This window comes from Plutella xylostella, chromosome 9 (genome assembly GCF_932276165.1).
Source record: "Plutella xylostella chromosome 9, ilPluXylo3.1, whole genome shotgun sequence".
Classification (NCBI taxonomy): Eukaryota; Metazoa; Arthropoda; class Insecta; order Lepidoptera; family Plutellidae; genus Plutella; species Plutella xylostella.
Window position 1 is genome coordinate 11295762 of NC_063989.1, and position 16240 is coordinate 11312001.

Sequence of the window (16240 nt, forward strand, 5' to 3'; positions counted from 1 at the left end):
TTACATAGTTTTTTTCTTAATTTGGTACTTATAGATGTAGTGCGTTGTACGGTCTACCTAATATGAGAAAGCATAGATTACCGGCCGCCAATTGTACCATCTATGTTGTGTATTTCCTCGTGTAATTTCTATGTTTGTGTGCAATAAAGAATTATCTATCTATCTATCTATCTATTACCCTGCACACCTACTTACATCGTTATAGATTAATATTAACCGGGCCGACGACTGTATTCGTAAGTAACCCTATAGCCTATTAGGTAAGTACATTAAGTTTAATAATTTAAACTAGTTAACTAAGTATAGTCAGAGTCGTAGTAAGAGTCAATATTTTTATGTGTGATGATAAGCAATAAGCTATAGTTAAGTACAACTTATACAAGTCATTGTTTACGCGTAGACAAGACATGCATCTCACTGTGATCTAAGTAGAACTGAGTGGTGACAGCATCCATCGTTATCTGTAACTGTAACTTATAATCGGATATAATATGTAAGCTGTCTCAAATGTTCTCAGTCAGTCGGTGTCGAGTGCTTGAGCAGTGATATTCTTCTTTATAAATTTAGTGACTGTTTTTTGTGTTTTTGCGTGTAACGGGCAGCTGAAATAGTTGTGATTGCTATACAGTAAGTTTTAATAAGTTATTATACTTACAAGGATTTGAGAATGCTAATTTACCTTAACTTGTTCTTATTTTTACCCGAACTATTTTATAAAAGGGAAGATAGAGGTCTGAGGTCTAAATGAAATTATTAGGATTTTAAAAGTCGATAAGGTTTACCTTGCCTAACCTAAAAAAAAATAAGTTGTCAGTCAAGTCAAATTGTTTTCCTTGCACATTTTGCTTCAATCAATACCACCACAACATCACCCAACTTTGTTTTGTGTGAGTTTCTTTTGCATTTTAGAATTTATTTTAAAAACATCTTAGTTAGATTATTATTGAACCTTATATTTTGTACATAAAGCGTACTTAAAATTATCTTCTGGAGGATTGAGTTCTTACTTTTAGATAGTTTAACAGAATGTTTTGAAATTCGCGGCATTTAAGTTCGTTTTCTTTTACAGATACTACAACCAAAACAAAGTATTTCACCCAATCACGGCCCTTGGTTAAGTCAGCTGTGATAGCTGTGATTGGTCCGTTGCTACATCTCCGTGACGCCTGTCCGACCTTATAAATATCAGAGCTCGCTCGCGCCAGACCTCTTTTCCACAGTGTTATTTCAGGGGTATCGGGTTATTTTGGTGAAGCTATCTCTAATCTAGAATGCCGGAGACCGCAAAAATGAATGGATACGCAAAAACAAACGGACACAGTTATGACATGGAAGATGGCTCAGTGTTTTTATTTACATCAGAATCTGTCGGGGAGGGACATCCAGGTTAGTTTGAACCACATTAGTTTTGTGAAGAATCGTGTTTCAATACGAAAGATGGCGGCCCGTAACATGTGCGCAGCAAACTATGGGCAAAACCTCTCAATTTATGAGAGACCACCGTATGTCTTGTAGGCGAGTGTGATCAGTGTATACCCATGCTTGGTTTCCGAGTAGAGCCCGAGTCCGGCATCTAAACATTGTGTTATTACATCACGGCCGCTGCAGGCTGCGGTTGTCATAATAATGTCAACACGTGGTCCGCGCCGCGCGCGACTGTTAGTAACGACTGCTCTGCACTTTCAGACAAGATGTGCGACCAGATCAGCGACGCCATCCTCGACGCGCACCTGCGGCAGGACAGCAACGCCAAGGTGGCCTGCGGTAAGCACCAGCCTCCCGCCGAGTTGTGCTCATGTGCCTTCAAAACAACAACACACACTAATCTCCCCATCTTTCTCAACAGAAACTGTGACCAAGACCGGAATGGTCCTGCTGTGCGGAGAAATCACCTCAAAAGCCAATGTTGACTACCAAAAAGTTGTCAGAGACACTGTGAAACACATCGGATATGATGACTCATCCAAAGGTAAGCACAACATATCCTTGGAACTGTTTGCTAATAGTGTTCTAGCAGTTGAACCAGTCTGGCTCTGTGCCAAGACCTAGACTTGAGTGTTAAAAAACTGGATTAATGTAAATTATGTCTTTGCACACACTAGGTTTTGATTGGCGAACCCTAAACTTGTTAGTGGCTATTGAGGAACAAAGTCCCAACATAGCGGACGGGGTGCACACCGACCGCGACGAGCTAGACATAGGGGCTGGAGACCAGGTACCACACGCCTGCTGCACGACCTCTTCATACTTACTGATACTGACAGTGTGACATGTGCATCCTCGAATTATGTCACTGCTGACAGTCTGGGTTTCCCTTTCATTCCTCATTTTCAAAATTACTCTATGGGCAAACATTTGGCATGATACAAAAATATTTATTAAGTGGGACTTACTTTACAAGGGCAGCTATACAACCTTTACAAGCAATATCGACTTGATATAATCTATAATGGACTTTTAGTTGTAAGATGGTTCATTACCTGGGCTACCACTGCATTGAATCCTTCATGGTATTCAGTTGGCAACTGCAATGTTTATAGGCATTTTCAGTTCTCAGAGCATGATTTAACTTGAGTTTAACTTACTTAGTAAACAATCACATTGAAATTAACAGAAACCACAGTTAATCCCAAGTTAAAACTGCAAAAGGGTCTTAAATTCTTAAACCCAGCAATCTGTATAAGGGTTATAGTGTTGCCAACTGGTCACAACTAATGTTGCATGTGTGGGTCAGGCTTCGACTACAAGACGTGCAGTGTGCTGCTGGCTCTGGACCAGCAGTCGCCCAACATCGCGGCCGGGGTGCACGAGAACCGCAACGAGGATGAAGTGGGAGCCGGAGACCAGGTATCATACTAACTGTAGAGCTCTAAACACAGTGCTAAGTTTTCTAAAAACTCAAATCAATGTTAACAGTATCTTATGAAAGATAAAAGTTAGAATAGTTTGATCTGCACCCGATTGTGAATTTTAGAAAAGCTGTGTCGCTAAATGATAGCTTAAAGTCACTGTTATTTCTCTTGGATGTAAACAGTGCGATGTTGTTTAATAAAGGAAAAAAATAAACTACAAAAGTAAAGTATAGATATAGCTGTAAAGTATATACTTTACAGCTGATCTTATAAGTATTCAGGTTCCTGTTCCACTTATATTACGATTTATGATTATGTAAACCGATATCTGGCTACAATTTTTTTGTTTCTATGCATGAAATCAGTAGGGTCAGAATGTTAACATATTTTATTTCAACACAGCCAACTTATTATCTGACACGGAAGTATAGAGTTTTATTGCATCTTAATAATGAATGATTGATAAAGTGTACTGTGTACCTAACAAAAATTATATAGTCTACCTAGTGTGTTATTGGTTAGTATCTAGGGTCACACGTATGCCTAGTTTCGATCTAGGTTACAGCTAATCTATGTGATTACATTATCATATTTTTTCTCGCGAGACACAATGACTCATGCTTTACTTCCTCATACGTAGTGGATAGTAAACCTGCGTATAATATGCTAATACTATTCATCATTTGCATGATCTGTTAAATTATAGTTTTTACGCACGTATCCAAAAGTGGGCATAATATATTGGATTGAAAAAAACTTATTGTTTCGTGGATGTTGTTCACTTCAGACGCATGTTGGTATTAGAGATAAGCTCCGTGCTAGGTCACTAAATTAAAAGGGTATTTTCTAGACCACTAACTTAGAGAAGTACTCATTCAGAATGATTTTTTGTGCTATAATAATTTAATCCTACAACTTTCTGTAAAATAAGTTATTTACTCATAAAATATGTTTCGATAATGTATACAATTACCTATTCTATTTAATTGGTGGCTTAGGATGCCTAAATCCTATTTAATACTTCTGACAGTACTTTCATAAACTGGTAAGGCTAAAAAATAGAGCCTTTATCTGAAATTCAGTCACATTTCTAGCTGACCTAAAGACCTATTTCCTTACATCAGCTTTATCTTGTTATCATTATTTATTTAATGTGACATAAACACAGCACATTAAATGTTAATGGTCTGTAATATTCGATAAGGGGAAAAATAATAAATCTATGTATACAGTTGCACAGGTAAACAGTTATGAAAATGTATTTATTTACAGTAAATTTCATAACTATTATCATTTTGAGTAAGTAATATCTTTCAAAGCGATTGAAATTTCTGATAATCTTTTTTCATCACCCATGCAATTCCATACTCTAAAGCGGATCTCACACTACCCCGTATCACGCTTTTCAGTGTGTTGGACTGTGCGTGTTTTCTCTACACACAAACGGACTTCGTATGTAACGTTCAGACACGAAGCGAGATGCGGGGCAGCTGCCGCTACACGGCTTCTTTATCGACATAGATAAACATCACTATCGCGATTAGCCTCAAATTAGGCACTGTTGTTACTGGACCGCGTTAAAAAAGTTTATCGACGTTGATACCAAACCCGTGTAGCAGCAGCAGTGTGTCAACCTACTAACCCTATTTCCCCCCAGGGTCTGATGTTCGGCTACGCCACGGACGAGACGGAGGAGTGCATGCCGCTGACGGTGGTGCTCGCGCACAGACTCAACCAGAAGATCGCCGAGCTGCGCCGCAGTGGAGAGTTCTGGTGGGCCCGACCCGACTCTAAGACACAGGTAATATGGTGGTTATTGCTATCCCGATTCTAAAACAGGTAATCATCGACACACGTCCCCACTGCTGGGGCACGGGTCTCCTTCCAATGAAGGGTTTTAGGCCTAGTCCACCACCCTGGCCTAGTGTGGGTTGGTGGACAACAGTGAACACAGGTAATAAGGTGGTTTATTCCTAGTTGCCGTAGTAATAATCAATACATTTACGTTAATTTTTGTTCTGGAAATCACCAGAGAAAACCTTTTGGAGCGAAGCGTAGCTAGCTGTTGTATAGTTTATTGTAAATCCAGTCAGAATTAGATATTATTAAGTGAAGAAGCTATTAGGATTTATTTGAATATGATAATATCATCAAATTAATTATAAATGTCAACATAGATTTCTGAGTTAACAGACAGAAACGAAAATCGGTCAATGTAAGTAAAAAATACTTTATACTTTTTTATAAATTTATAATGACAAATGTTGCACTTCTATTGATTTTGTCATGTCGACGTTTTGTTTACATATAAAGTAGGTTACCACGTGTTTCACTTCTGCTTTTATGTTTTGATAGCATACCTATGTAAATAGAAGGCACATGATCTGCTATCTAGAATAATGAAGTACTTTCACCTTTCGCAAATATACTTTTTTGTAGATCGTGCATATAATTTTGAATGGAAATTCAAACCGCGGCGGAAATTCATTTACGCATTAATTACTGTCATACCTGAACAAATATCGTACTGAGTCTACAGTATCTGTATGTATTTCAATACTAACAATAGTTTTTGTGCCTTATTTATTGACTTCAGCTGAATAGGAGAGTTATTATAATTTTGACGTGTGTGTATGTCTACACATAGGTTTCATGTTTTAGCTAAATTGTTGACAGGAAATATTTTTATCTTGAACAAAACGTTACATCAAAACCGGTTTAGCCCTTCCAAGGTTATCCGTCAAAACGAACTTATTATAAACATTACAAGCAGTAACACCAGTGTTATTCTATTCCCCCGTCGGTTGGCATGGCAACGGGCCACGTGACCCGATCAATTGTTTATGTGCAAGGCTCATTAGTGCGATAAATGTGACGCCGATATTTGAGATCACGGCACTTGACCACACAGACTGTGCCTTCTAGTGGCGTCTGCGATGTCAAATGACATCTCTGTCTAGGTGCTGATAAATTAGAGCATTCACTTGTTATGAGGAGTTTTGAGAATGTTGCTTTACAGAATTACAGAAAGTAAGAAGAGAGTTTTTAGAGAGAGTTGTAGAATAGAATACTCTTTTTTTGCACCATGAAAGAAAATATTACAAAATTAAAACTTATAAATAAAATAGTACAAAAAGGCGGCCTTATTGCTTGCAGTAATTATTGTAGCTAAAGAACAGTAGATGTATCTAGATCTAGGTAGGTATGTTATTTTACGTCGACCCAGATTCTAGAGTAGTACAACGAGAAATAAGCAACATGAGGAAGTTTCTGGTAATATTGGGGTACTATTCGTTGCTTAGTCCAAAATAAGAACCTTAAATAAGTCAATTAAAAATAGCGAATGCTTGATGCTTTATTAAAATTTAATCCTGAAAACTCTAAAATTTACTAAAAATCTACTAAAATTTAAGTCTGTCAGCACCTTAATTAGATGTTTAGATTACAAGTTTAGTTTATAATATCATAATAATTGAGTACTTGAGATGAAGATTAAACCAATCTGTTCCAAGAACTGACCGCCCAATTTTGATTACAATTACAACGTGTTGTTCGTCAGAGTGAATAACCAAACAAAGGCAATTGATGGTAATGATTTTTGGTACTTCTATAACGTAAAATATTGAGTTTAGTCTTTGAAACTTGCATAGACTATCTTTCGCTATTCTACAAGCTTCTTGTCCCGTATCATTTGCCACAAAAAAATGAGTTGTTATGTGTTTATCTGTATTGTGTGTGAATTCTGAAGGCGAATAAATTCTTTCTTTAAAATAGCCTCCATTAATATACAAACAGGTGTAATTTCCCAGATATACCTTAGGATATTCTCCAATCATCTTGCCATTCTAAATCCCGTATCCTTTCCAAAACAAATTAGCTTCTATTTTATGTTTAAAGCAAGGCATTACTTCCGAGGTGACCCTCAACCTTCTTGCCGTTCTACTTCCCTTATACTGACCATACCAATTTACCCTCTACAACATAACCAACAAGGTATAATTTCCCAGGTGACCTGTGAATACGTATTCGCGGGCGGCGCCACGGTGCCGCAGCGCGTGCACACCGTCGTCGTCTCGCTCCAGCACTCGGAGAAGGTATGGCTGTCCTGCTCTAATCACTGTTACTGCCAGTTTCAATACTCTATCTATCGATAGCTCATAGTTACTACGATACGATTTTGACACGTAAAAAGTTGCATTCTGTCAAAATCGTATGAAAGTAACAGTCAGCTATCGATAGATAGAGTTATTGAAACTAGCAGTTATTTAATGTTTCTGGGTAACTCTAAATGGAGATTTGTGTGAGGACCTTTAAGGTAAAAATTTCCTAATAAGCTTGTATTTTCCTGGGTTTCTAACTTTGGTACTGTATGCATGTGATCCAACGATCGTTTTGGTAATTGATTGTATGGATATAGCTCAAAATTATTAGAGTTTATTTTATTAATTTGTGTTTCGACGCTTAACTGTATAATAAAGTCGATAAATAATAGTAATTAATAAAAGATAGGAATATTACTATGACAATGCAATATTTGCACGTGTTTATTTAAAATATGTTTTGTATACAAGTGGGATTATATTTCCTTTCACAGCAGTTTTAAGTTGTGTGAAATAGGCAATCTCACTATCGAATTTCTCTAGCTATCTATGTGATGCGAATAAGTGTTAAATTTTCTATCAGCAAAATAAAAACCGTACTTTGGTACAGCCATAATTTAAATTGAATCTCAGTAATCAATAACACAAATCAATCTACTTATAGAAGATTGTAGCCAGAAAATATAATGTCTATAAGGCCGTGAAACTTAGTATAAATAAAATGTTATCTTAGCGTGCCAAGTTATTAGGTTCTAACCTTGACCATGCTACACCCTCACCAGCTATGTGACGGGTGTATATAGGCATATATGTATAGAAGTAGGTGACTAGGTATACAGCCCGCGCCCGACGAACTTTCAGCATGAAACTTAATGACCTCGTTTCATGTTTCATGAGTCGAGGCTCACTCTTTCAGTGGGCAAAGAAACCACTTGCACGAAACTCACATGAGATTGTGTCAATATCGTTTGATGAATGTACGGCTATTTCTGTATTTAGGTTATTAGCAAAGAGCAGAATGTCGGTATTTAACGTGAATTTAAGTGACTGATGAAATAATTCATGTAACTTACACCAGCTGTCTTGGCACTATCGATTATGCCAAATAATTGTTTTGCTCGCATTTTTTCGTTTATCTTCGTCAAATTAAGTGTTATTCGGTCACAAAGGGCACGATCGTGACACTTCTAGTTCGGACCCACAATTATTTAGCTGATAAAGTGACGTCACCCTGTTTACATTGCCAAAAAAGAAAAACAATCTTCGAAAAAATCGCGACAAAGGTCACAGTTTTAAACAACAGCTTTATCTCTGTTTTTCTCTCACATTATCAACATTAATTCGTTTTTAATAAATGTTTGTTGTATTAGCGCGGCGAGGGTAGGTATTGCGTTATGTGGTTTATCGTTATTATGAGTTATTAACGTAAGTGACGTTGATTGTAACGTGTTATCGACGGCGGCTGAAGCACGCGTTCTGAGAGTCGCGATAAGCGGAGGTCGGCTCATGGTGTCAGATCAAATAACGTCTGGTTAGAACTGGATAGGGTACCTATACTAGTCTGCACTGATTGGCCAAAATGCGAAAGTTTCATCTTGATGATGGTCTATTTCATTAACTATTTATAACAAATGTTTTTGTGGAATGAAAATATATTAGAGTACATTTAGCAGCCTTTGGATTTTGAACATGGAATTCTTGTTAAGTACCTAGTTACACCTATATTTAATGGTGTTTAGGCGAGACCTTGGGCGGCTAAACATAGCTGCCCCTAAAACGTTTCACACGCTATGGTGTACCTATGTGAATACGAAACATTATTTCGCTACGATACTTCTTCTTCAAACTGATTGTTTCAACTAATACCAACCATCACATTATGCTACTCTTCACACCTTCTCACAAAATTCCCAACAGATACTCACCCCGTTCCACTATTCCCAACAGATCACGCTGGAGACGCTCCGCGACGAGATCCGGTCCAAGGTGATCAGCTCGGTGATCCCCGCGCAGTACTTGGACGCCAACACCGTCATACACATCAACCCGTGCGGCCTGTTCATCATTGGAGGACCTCAGGTATGGTTATTGGGCAAGTTTAGGATGAGGAGTCTGGTGCTTTGCGTCGCGTCGATTCAAATAAACGGTCTTAAAAATAAATCGAAGCGACGACGCAAAGTGCCATTGGGGCCTCCGGGTAGCGTCCACACACACGCCATAGTTACAAAACGCCGCCGCTGGGGCACTACCTTTAGTTTTCATACATTTTATACTAGCAAATTCTCAAATTTTGAATAGACGGTAATGGAATTTATATTTAGTGCTCTAACTTGTAAAAGTCCATGCATAGCTTAGGGAAGACATAGCTTAGCCAGTTGCCTAGGAATTTGATTGTGATAACATAAACTTTTCAAATAATATTCTGTTGATAAAGATGTCATGATTCATTATATTTTTAAAATGACAATAATGGTCAGTCTAACTTTTCTACCATCTTCTCACACTTATCAGACTTTACATTCAAAAATATCTAAATGAAATATAGATTGAGAGCTAATTAACAGGCAATAGTATTCCTCTCAGCATATCTGCTATCAGCTATCACTCGCTCGCAGTATGTCTCGTCAACTACCGCTCGATCTGTGACCCCCCTGCCTTTATCTACTGCCTATTACCACTCAGAAATAGATACTCGATACACGTGTCCCAACAGATACCATATTACCGGCTTTTACTTTCATAAGTTATGGAAACGAGGCTTTGTCATTTAAATGGCAAAGGAAGTCGCGTAGGTTGAAAGGAAAATCTCAGATGAAGATACGATTCAGATGGTTTGTTTACTACGACTTCAGCCTAGTTTGTCAGAGCATTTTACGTAAGCTAAGAAAGGTTCTAGAAAATTATATCCACAAATAAATAACGTAGCTATAGAAAATTCGTAACGCCAAGTTGTCTTTTCTGAGATTTTAAAATATCAATATGTATCATGAAAACGAGGATTACGAAGCAAAATATTATTAACAGTTAGCAAAGCTGATTTGTAAACTATCCCGGTATCATGTTACAATAACAAGAGCTTATGTAATAGTGAATCTTATCGCGTACAGTATAAAGATGATATTCGCCCTTATGGTTCAAGTTGATTGATATAAGTATAAAATTATAAAGTGATTGCATCATAAAATCCCGTAGTAAATTAGCTCGCACCGCAAAATTATAATTACACACATTATGTTCATAGAAGACACTGCATCTTATGAATTAAAATAATTCGTATCACACATTACATCACGCAAAAATAGAACATATCATTTGATATTACATAAATGACTTCATTGAACTAATGTTAATCCTAATCTCTAGAGTAATTAGACTAGTCGTTTAGCACATGTGGTAGGAAAGTTTAGAGTGCAATGTGTGCAATAATGATGAAACACGACGGCGTCTCGTGACGACGCGGGGCTAGCATGACGCAACATAATCTTATGTGATCTAGCGTGACGTAGGAACACTAGTCAGTAACTATGACGTTTGATTTTGTTAGATCTAGGATGTGAAATGGGGTGTGACTTAAAGTTTATTGAATTAAGTTTTTAGATGAAACTGTATTAGGTACTTGCAGATTAAACTATCGTAAAACGCAGGTCGTTAAGTAAAAGCTTTCCTTATTTGTATGGCATTATGTACCTAATTGCTACCCTATCGATTTCAGACACTAGTTTACATGTCGAAAATTCTAAAATTGTGACAAAATTTACCAATTTACCATGTTATACTGGCAATGACACGTGTAGAGACGCTATCATTGAGAGATGATAATACCTAATAGTTATTATTATGAATTCCCAGCATTTAATGACATCGTAATGAATTGAAAATATTATTAATTTTGGCACAACACTGATAACTTAACCTTGAATATAACGGACAAGTAAAGTAAGGCTGGATTTCTTGAGCATGTTTTTAAATAGGATGATGTAAAGCACAATTACAAAATTAAATACTCAAGTACATTAGAATTATGTAATAATGTAGGTAGGTTCTATTTCTTTTCTCCTATTCTCATTTAAACATATATTTTCAGCGAAATGTTAAAGTTCCTATTGTTATCAATTCTGCAAGCAGCACTTCTGTTCAATCCAGCACTTTCAAATCTTGACATCACTAGCCCCTAAACTGCAAAAGAAATAAGTGGCTGCAATTTTTCTATCTTAAATTACGGATTGAGTGTCCCGTAAACAGTAGCCTGACGGAAAGCAGTTATCAACCTGAAAAACTTTTGTCCTGTGTATTTCTAAAAGTCATTAGTCAAAAGTAGTGTTGCCCAAATGCAAGAACAAGACGAGACTTAGCCAGTCTTGGTCTTGGTCTTGCGCCAATACACCTGGTCTTGGTCTTGGTCTTGGTCTTGCGCTCCCAGTCTTGGTCTTGGTCTTGGTCTTGCATGCAAGAGTCTTGCAAGTCTTGCAATTACCTATTAGTCTATTACTATTTATTAAAGTTTACTTTTTGATTTTAATAGATATTTTTTTATTCGCTATGTTTATGGTATTAGTCGTAATGCGCATAGGTCCAGTTTTTCATTTTCTTTGATACAGTTTTTTGCATCTCATAGAATTCCTAAGCGTACTTACCTATACACCGAACTGTTACACCTAACTACTCAGTGAAATAGCGCTCTGCAAGACGCAAGAGTCTTGCAGGCTATGTCTTGTTCTTGCTCAAGTCTTGCACGGTCAGTCTTGGTCTTGGTCTTGCTAAAAATACGCGGTCTTGTTCTTGGTCTTGGTCTTGCAAAAACGCAAGAACAAGACCAAGACTGCAAGACCAAGACTGAATTTGGGCAACACTAGTCAAAAGTTGTACAAATTGACCCCCTGAGTCACCCCCATTTCGTTGATATGTATAGTCCCTGTATAGAATTATGATTTTCACACCATTTAACCACCCACCTATCTCCAATTACAGTCAGACGTAGGTCTCACAGGTCTCTTAATATTCGTGAACACATAATTATAGCGGCTGGGGCGCGTATAGCAGCTCCTGTGCGCCCTTTTGGCTTAGTATTCCCATTTATCAACAACCTGTATAGAGTTTTGATTTTCATACCATTGAACCTCGTATTAACAACTCAACTACCATCAGGCGATAAGTCCGCCTTTGTATATATATATACTTGTATTGTTTTTTCTTGTACTTTTACTTTAAACTATGTAATTTGTGTATACAATAAAGTGTTTAAATAAATAAATAAATAATCATTCCAGTCGGACGCCGGGCTCACGGGGCGCAAGATCATCGTGGACACGTACGGCGGGTGGGGCGCGCACGGCGGCGGCGCCTTCTCCGGCAAGGACTTCACCAAGGTGGACCGCTCGGCCGCCTACGCCGCGCGCTGGGTCGCCAAGTCGCTCGTGAAGGCGGGTCTGTGCCGCCGTTGTATGGTGCAGGTGAGATATACACGCTTATTTTCCTTCTTTATGTGTCAGAGACAATCCTTGTGCGAGGTATATGAAAAACCGGTTAACCGGTTTTTGGAAAAAGCGGTTTACCGGTTTTGCACGCCCTATAAACGTATTTAGTAGCTTGTCATATGTCTGCCAGTTAGTACAAAATGTACTCAAATTTTGATTTAAATACGTTTAGCGTTTGGTAAAAGTGGCCCTTCGTGTAGATTCGAAAATAGTACCGAATCCTGTGCTCGCTGCACAGAACCTTTTCACCAAGTTCCGTGTTCTGCCGCCAGGTGGCGTACGCGATCGGCGTGGCGGAGCCGCTGTCCATCACGGTGTTCGACTACGGCACGTCGCGCCTCACGCAGCAGCAGCTGCTCGCCACCGTGCGCAGCAACTTCGACCTGCGCCCCGGCATGATCGTCAAGTGAGTGTCACTGTACTATAATATATATAATACTAGCTGTTCCCGCGCGCTTCGCTTCGCCTTAAAAAGTTTTCCCGTGGGAATTCCGGGATAAAAAGTAGCCTATGTTCTTTCCCAGGGTCTAGACCGTATGTATACCAAATTTCATTCAAATCCGTTCAGTAGTTTTGGCGTGAAAGAGTAACAGACAGACAGATAGACAGACAGACACAGTTACTTTCGCATTTATAATATTAGTTAGGATGATAATAATAATAATATAATGTGTGGGGACATCTCACACACGGCCATCCGACCCCAAGCTAGGCAGAGCCTGTGTTATGGGTGTCGGACAGCTGATATATCTACACAAATACATAGATAGATACATATGAAATATAAATAACAACACCCAAGACCCGAGTACAAATATCTGTCTTTAAACAAATATCTGCCCCAGCCGGGAATCGAACCCGGGACCTTCGGCATAGCAGTCAGGGCCACTAACCACTACGCCATTCGACCGTCCTATATCCGACTATATACCTCCTATGATCGTCAAGTTAGTATACTTACCATACAGGGTTTCAAAAACGAGTGTATGTAGTAAGCCGAAAGGGGGCAGTCATTTTTCTCCGTGGCACTCGATCTTGAGGCTGATTGAGTGTGCGCGATGCTAAACTTTTGTCGCGTCTTAATTGCGCCCCGGCATGATCGTCAAGTTAGTGTGGACTGATGCTTACTGTAGAGGGGGTTAAAAAAGGGTCTAGGGAGCTGAAAGGGTGTGAGTCAGGGTCATTCATCTTACATGTCCTCTCTAGCACCTGTATATTGTATAAACCCAGTGTAATGCAGTGAATTTTGGCACTGGCAGTTCACCTTAAGAATGACTATTGTTGAGTTGTATTGATGACCACTTGATTGTGCAAATTGCATATTATTTGGAGTAAGCTTCAGAAGGGCTAGTACGGGGCGCATTTAAGACGTGACAAAAGTTTTGCATCGCCGCGCCGTCACTCACATCGCACAGACTCAAGAGTGAGCGCGACGGAGAACTTTGTCACGTCTTATTAGCGCCCTGGGCTACAGGGCCAGATGCAACCCGTGCAACATAATATTACGGTTGTTATACCTAAAAAGTCCATGTCATAAATATATAGGCGCCATGGGCCATGATATTCTATTTTGGTTGGATATGTATATCGAACCACGACTACCGGCTTACTACGGTAGTCGGTATAGCGGGCGGGTAAGCATCCCACGCTACGTTATCTAGTTCACCCTTTGAACTTCTTTTCATACACAACACACATCAAAATACCAGCATACAGGTCAATTTAAGAATCTTTTTTGAAGCCGGTAAACAATATTTTTATCTATTTTCCAGGGAACTGAACCTGCGAGCGCCAATCTACCAGAAGACCTCAACCTACGGGCACTTCGGGCGAACGGGCTTCCCGTGGGAGAACCCCAAGCCGCTGGTGGTCGACTGACTCGCCCGCCGCCCCTAGTTACTGTACATAGCCGCCGCGACGCGAGCCGCCAGCCAATCACCGGACTCCGCTAGCCACGCCCCCAGACCTTATTGGTCGAAATAAGAAAGTTAACAACAGCATACAGTCCGTCTATAGAGTCGTGAAAACGGAAATGGAACGAAACTAATTGTTAAAGACCGTATTTAATCGATCTATTTACCTTTGTTTAGACACAAATCCGTTAAAAGTTATTATCAATCGAAAGTAAATAACTGTCAATGATAAAAAGTCTTTGCGAAATCGCACTCTTTATTTTCATGGCTTTTTAGCTGGACTGTTGCTTGCCATTCGCCATTAGGCCACCGATATTGACGTCTTGGCTAGATGAAATTTAATATACCTTGTAGATAATGTGGTTTGTGATTGTAAGACGTCGACGTCGGTTGGCTAATGAGTAAATATGCAGTAGTGTCACAAATTAGAACTTAACCAGCCCAGTTGATCAGTCTAGTCACAGCTCTGATGAAAAATATGCCTCGCTGTTAATGTATGAAGCCAAATAAGGGCCTGACTTACCTGATGATCAATACGGTGTATATTGCGTTAGACTAGAACCACTTGTGATGTAACGGTAACAGTTTAATGTAGTTTAGAGCCGTGATGTACAAATAAGTGAATGAGAAGTGGCACTACTGGTCCGGTGTAGGCGTCTCGCGGCCGCTCTCTGAGGCCTCGCGTCTCTCCCTAGACTAATGTTACAGAATCTCACTCTCGCAGCTGTCAGCTGTCACGGAGCTGTCACCTGTCAAGTTGACAGCTGCACCGCGGGGTTCACTTTAAGTATTCTGTAGCTGTAGCCGCTCGCGCGAACAGTCCCTCGACGATTCCAAATGAAATTTGCGTGTATTTTTTACTATTATTATTGCTATTGAATTTTATTTATTATTGACATGATGTTTTCAGTGATTATGATTAATGAATTGTTATATATTTTATGTGTTACTTGAGCGGTGGGCTGCCGCGCGAGCCTCGTTGTAAGTGCTATGAACTAGTGTTAGTGCCCGCCGCCGCCGAGCACTCGCCATTTTATTTGTTAAGACTACTTTTACTAGCCATATGTTTTAAGTGTCAGTGTGGGTCGTGAGAGTGGGCGGCGGCGGCGGGTCCGGGTTTGATGCTCGAAGCGACATTACACGATTTAGATACTAAATTGGAAACAAATATGTCATAAACTTTAAAAGGAATGACTGGGCCCATACCTAACAACTATAACCAGGATCTATTTCAAAGGGGTCTCGTTTTTTTTCATGTAGCCCAGTGATAAGTTTTTTTTTTTAATATAGATTAGTAATATTCTGACAAAGCAAATCGTACAAACGTTCCATTCATCTAACTGAAATGGTGAAAAAAATGTATATGAGAGTCTGATATAGATTACTATCAGACATATTGCACGCTTCAACTGTTTTGTATTAGAATATAATGTATGTGGCCTCTCTAAAAGAGGGGCTGAAATTGTCGCTTCGTGTAGCTCGCCCTAGGCAACGGCTGAACGTATTTTGACGTCACGTGTAGTGTTTTTGAGCAATCACGCCCGCGCCTCTTTGATACCCGCTAACAAATCCAATTTACTTTCTGTGGATAATCGATTTGTCAAATGTGGAATTTTAAACTAATAAAAAATATGAGCGTTCCTGGCACATTATCGGGAATTAACATTTGTGTTTTATTGAAAGCTTCTCAGGCTACCCTGCATTATCTTAATTGTTGCGTCTTGTTTAATTAGGATTTAAAGGCAATTCAATTCAGTGTCGGTTAAAATTAATACAGATTTATTTTACTAAAGCATAGAAATATCGTAGCCCCTGTTTCCTCCCATAGTATAACTCAAGGAAAATAGGTACATCTCTAACTAGGTTTTTCCACAGATTTTTATAGTTTACAAAAACACATT

General features: G+C 39.0%; 1 protein-coding gene across 2 annotated transcripts; it reads left to right on the plus strand.

Moving 5' to 3' along the window:
* The first annotated feature begins 475 nt into the window (after window positions 1–475).
* Window positions 476–16002, plus strand: LOC105386794 (S-adenosylmethionine synthase). 2 transcript variants are annotated; one of them, XM_011557425.3, is made up of 11 exons: window positions 476–627; window positions 1070–1386; window positions 1687–1764; window positions 1847–1969; window positions 2103–2215; window positions 4510–4653; window positions 6860–6946; window positions 8900–9031; window positions 12220–12402; window positions 12699–12832; window positions 14199–16002. In XM_011557425.3, the coding sequence occupies exons 2-11, from the start codon at window positions 1272–1274 to the stop codon at window positions 14302–14304; spliced, it is 1215 nt and encodes a 404-aa protein (XP_011555727.2). In that variant the 5' UTR covers window positions 476–627; window positions 1070–1271; the 3' UTR covers window positions 14305–16002. The 2 variants fall into 2 exon arrangements, with proteins under 2 accessions (XP_011555727.2, XP_011555729.2); XM_011557427.3 differs by lacking the exon at window positions 2103–2215 and adding an exon at window positions 2735–2847.
* The last annotated feature ends 238 nt before the right edge of the window (window positions 16003–16240 follow it).